We start from the raw sequence: 4,031 nt of genomic DNA, 5'->3' as shown, positions 1-4,031 counted from the left end.
AAATAAGCTAGTTATTATTATTGCAGCCTATTCTTTCTTCTCTCTCTCTCTCTCCTTCCCTCTTTCTTTCTTTCTTTCTTTCCTTCTTTCTTTCTTTCTTTCTTTCTTTCTTTCTTCCTCCCTTTCTTTCTCTCTCTTTCTTTCTTTTTCTCTCTCTTTCTTTCTTTCTTTCTTTCTCTCTCTCTCTTTCTTTCTTTCTTTCTTTCTTTTCTTTCTTTCTTTCTTTCTCTCCTTCCTTCTTTCTTTCTTTCTCTCTTTCTCCCCTTCTTTCTTTCTTTCTTTCTTTCTTTCTTTCTCTCTTTCTTTCTCCCCATCTTTGTTTCTTTCTTCCTTCCTTCTCTCCTTCTTTCTTTCTTTCTTTCTTTCTCCCATCTTTCTCCCCTTTCTTTCTTTCTTCTCCCCTTCTTTCTTTCTTTCTGTCTTCCTCTTATCTATCCCCCTCCCCATCTTCATGCAAAATTAAAAACTGTGACATGTCGCCCTTACTCACTGCACAAAACTGCTTATTATCTCTTCATTTGTGACTTCGTTAACGACCACCCTGCCCAGACACGATGGTATCAGGCCTGAAGCGTTGGAAATTAGAGGTTCCATATCTTAACCAACACCTGATTGTCTCTGCTTGAGCGTCCACACATCCACTTGGCCATCTAACTGTGGATTTAAGGTCAGCAGTTACTGTGACCTGGCTTGACCATTCTGGGCCAAATATACAGTAGCTATTGTTGTTGTTGTTGTCTAACTCACGGTCAGCTTTTTTATTACAGTAATGCTGGACAAACGCAGACTTTTGTCTTTTGTCCTTCATGTTGTCAAACTGCCCCTGTTTTCTAAGCAAGGAGATATTTCCTCATGGCCACCCATGGTTCTATGTGTTCTCACGGAAGACTGGAAATGGTCAACTTTTGGGCCTCATGGAGGCACTGATGAATAACAGGCTGGATATTGTTGTTTGGGACAGAGAGGCAAAGGTATGTACCATCATAGAGGTCAGCTGCCCTGCAGATAGAAATGTTTCTCTGAAAATCAAAGAAAAAGAGGATATCTGTGGACAACTGCTTCGAAGCCTCCAGCTTCTATATCCAGACTATGAATTCATATTCATACCAATAATAACTGGAGCACTAGGTTTTGTTAGTAAATGCTTAAAGGAGAATCTGGATAAACTGGGATTTCCAGAAAGAGAAATTGACCGGATAATTCGTACGTTACAAGTGCAATCTGTGAGTGGAACAGTAAAGATATGCAAGACTTTTCTCAAGTTCCAAATGTGAATTTGTCTGTGTTAACTACATCCCAAAGTTGGAGCCTTGTATCTTTGTTGGAAACCGGCTCCCTCCTCAGTGGAAGATTTATAATAATTAAAAATTAGAACATATACACAATCCATTCACAAGGCTTTGGTTAGCCTGAGGCTGTTGTAGAAGACACTTTGCCTAAGGTTGCATTTAGTGGGATTGAACCCAGAACCATGTAGTTGGGAAGTAAATGTCTTACCATACAGCCACATACAAACACACACATACATACCTTGAAGATGCCTTACTTTCATAGAAGACAATAGCCTCTCCAGTGTTCATGTTATGATAAAATGCACCCAGTGCACTCTGCAAAATGGTTGGCACCAGAAAAGGTATCCAGCCGTAGTTTGCATCTGTCAAACCTACTCATAAGGCTTTGGTTGACTCGGGGCTACAGGAGGAAACATCTGTTTAAGGTGCCATGCAGTGGGAAGGAACCTGATACACACTTATATAGTCATGTACATATATGCGTGCACACGTGTGTGTGTGTGTGTGTGTGTGTATATATATATATATATATATATATACACATACACACACACACACACATATACATGCATATGTATGTGTCTGTATATAAATTTCATACATACATACATACATATATACATACACACACACACACACACACACACACACACATATATATATTTGTATATAGATAGATATAGACAGATAAATAGATAGATAGATAGATAGATAGATAGATAGATAGATAGATAGATAGATAGATAAGTAGATATATAAATATGTTTCTTTATTAGCCACACAGGACTGCACACAGACGGAACAGATTACAAAGTAGAGCTTTTCTTTTTTGGGGAGAGAAAAAAAAAGATAGATAGACTGATAGATAGACAGACAGACAGATAGATAGATAGATAGATAGATATTTAGATAGATAAAGGGAGAGAGTGAGAGAGCAGAAAAATTAGTGGATGTTAAGACAGTCGAGTAGTTATATGTTAAGGAGAGATAAGCAGAATCACTCAGAAAAAAAACGGGTCTAATGCAATAGTCTCCAGAGAGAGAGAGAGAAGGAGGGTGAAGGGTAGGGAGAGAGAGAGAGGGGGGAAGAGAAAACAAAGGGGAGATAATCATGTTGGATTTACTGTTGTAGTCAGCCGCTAGGTGGCTCAAATGACACTGTTTAAATGGCAATTGCTACGACACACCAATGTCACTGTGAAAAGCGATCCGTGCTTCGCCCCCGCCTCTTTTAGTGATCATCGCCTGGTCAGAGCAGTGAGGCTGCTGCTTTGTGCTGTAAATAACCCCTCAAAGGATAAATTATAGAAATATATTTATATTTATTTGTAATACAGACCCCACACCCTCGCAACCAGAAACCCAGCAAGTCTGTGAGACGTGGGTTTGCTTCGTTTTTGGAAACCGAACCCAACTTAGAATGGTCCAAAGATTGGCGCAGGAGTGAAATGTCGTCGAAAGCCAACCAGGACGATTGCCGATCGGCACCGAAGAACGTTTGTGTTACCTCGCGATGTTTAGCCGTGATTCTGAGCCCCACGAAAACTCAATTCGTGCAAGCCGATGGGCCCGGTTCGGCAGGTTCAGCAGGTGCTACTGGCATTTACAGCAATAGCAGCAACACCAACACGGCGACTACAACAGCCACGCCAAGCTTCACTTCGTCTTCCGCTTGGAACTCGCCGACTCGAAGTCCTCGTCAACCGCTGTCCATTTTACAGGTTCCTCACCACCACAACCACCACCACAACCACAACCACCACCACCAACATAACCACCACCACGGACTAAGGGGCGGCAGCCACAGCAACCACAACAATAACAGTAGCAGTAACAACCATCCACAGGGCGGCGGCGGCGGCGGTGGTGGTGGTGCTGGAGCGAATAGAGACGGTGCGAGCAAACATGAAACGACAGCGTCATCGGTGGCTGAGGGTTCGAGTGGTGCTGTCGGTAGCAATACTACTGCAATTGCAGCTGGTAGTACAGATACATCTGTTGTACCTTCCATTTCTTACAGTGGAGGGCGAGAGATCTGGGAAGACTTCAGGTTCCGGAACAAAACCTGTTACTGGAACCCTGCCCTCGCAGAGAGTATCAAGAACTTGGAGTATATGGGATTCGTCCAGCCGTGTACTCTGTTGGTAAGCGGACCAGACTTGCATTTGGATAATTTACGGATGGCCTGGGGTCGTCGTGTGCTGAAGGCACCGACCAATTTCTCAATTGACAATATAGGTAAGTTACCTGCTTTTCCTCATTACAGCAATTAACGGAAATCAATTTCAGGGTTGCCATCGTTTTTCGCGTGTGTGTGTCTGTATGTATGTTATATGTATGTATGTATATATATATATATATATATATATATATATATATATATATATATATAATATATGCCAGTATACATGCTATGTATGTGTGTGTATATATATGTCAGTATATATGTTATGTGTATATATATATCAGTATATATGCTATGTGTGTATGTATGTATATATATATCAGTATATATGTTATGGGGGTATATTACATATATATATATGTCAGTATATATGTTATGTGTGTATATATATATATATATATATACATATATATATATATGTCAGTATATATGTTATGTGTGTGTATGTATATATATGTCAGTGTATATGTTATGTGTGTATATATATATATATGTATATATATGTCAGTGTATATGTTATGTGTGTATATATACATATATATATATATATGTAA

General features: G+C 40.0%; 1 protein-coding gene across 2 annotated transcripts in view; it reads left to right on the top strand.

Moving 5' to 3' along the window:
* The first annotated feature begins 2,412 nt into the window (after window positions 1-2,412).
* LOC115224440 overlaps window positions 2,413-4,031 on the top strand; it is a 44,058-nt gene continuing 42,439 nt past the window's right edge. The window contains exon 1 of one of the 2 annotated variants that reach the window (XM_036513156.1): window positions 2,413-3,530. In XM_036513156.1, the coding sequence (XP_036369049.1) occupies window positions 2,741-3,530 (790 nt within the window). In that variant the 5' untranslated portion in view covers window positions 2,413-2,740. The remainder of the gene's footprint in view (window positions 3,531-4,031) is intronic. The other variant, XM_029795343.2, reaches the window with a different exon arrangement.

This window comes from Octopus sinensis, linkage group LG25 (assembly GCF_006345805.1).
Source record: "Octopus sinensis linkage group LG25, ASM634580v1, whole genome shotgun sequence".
In the NCBI taxonomy this organism is placed as follows: Eukaryota; Metazoa; Mollusca; class Cephalopoda; order Octopoda; family Octopodidae; genus Octopus; species Octopus sinensis.
The sequence above is the reverse complement of the archived record's forward strand: the minus strand, read 5'-3'. Positions and strand labels throughout refer to the sequence as shown.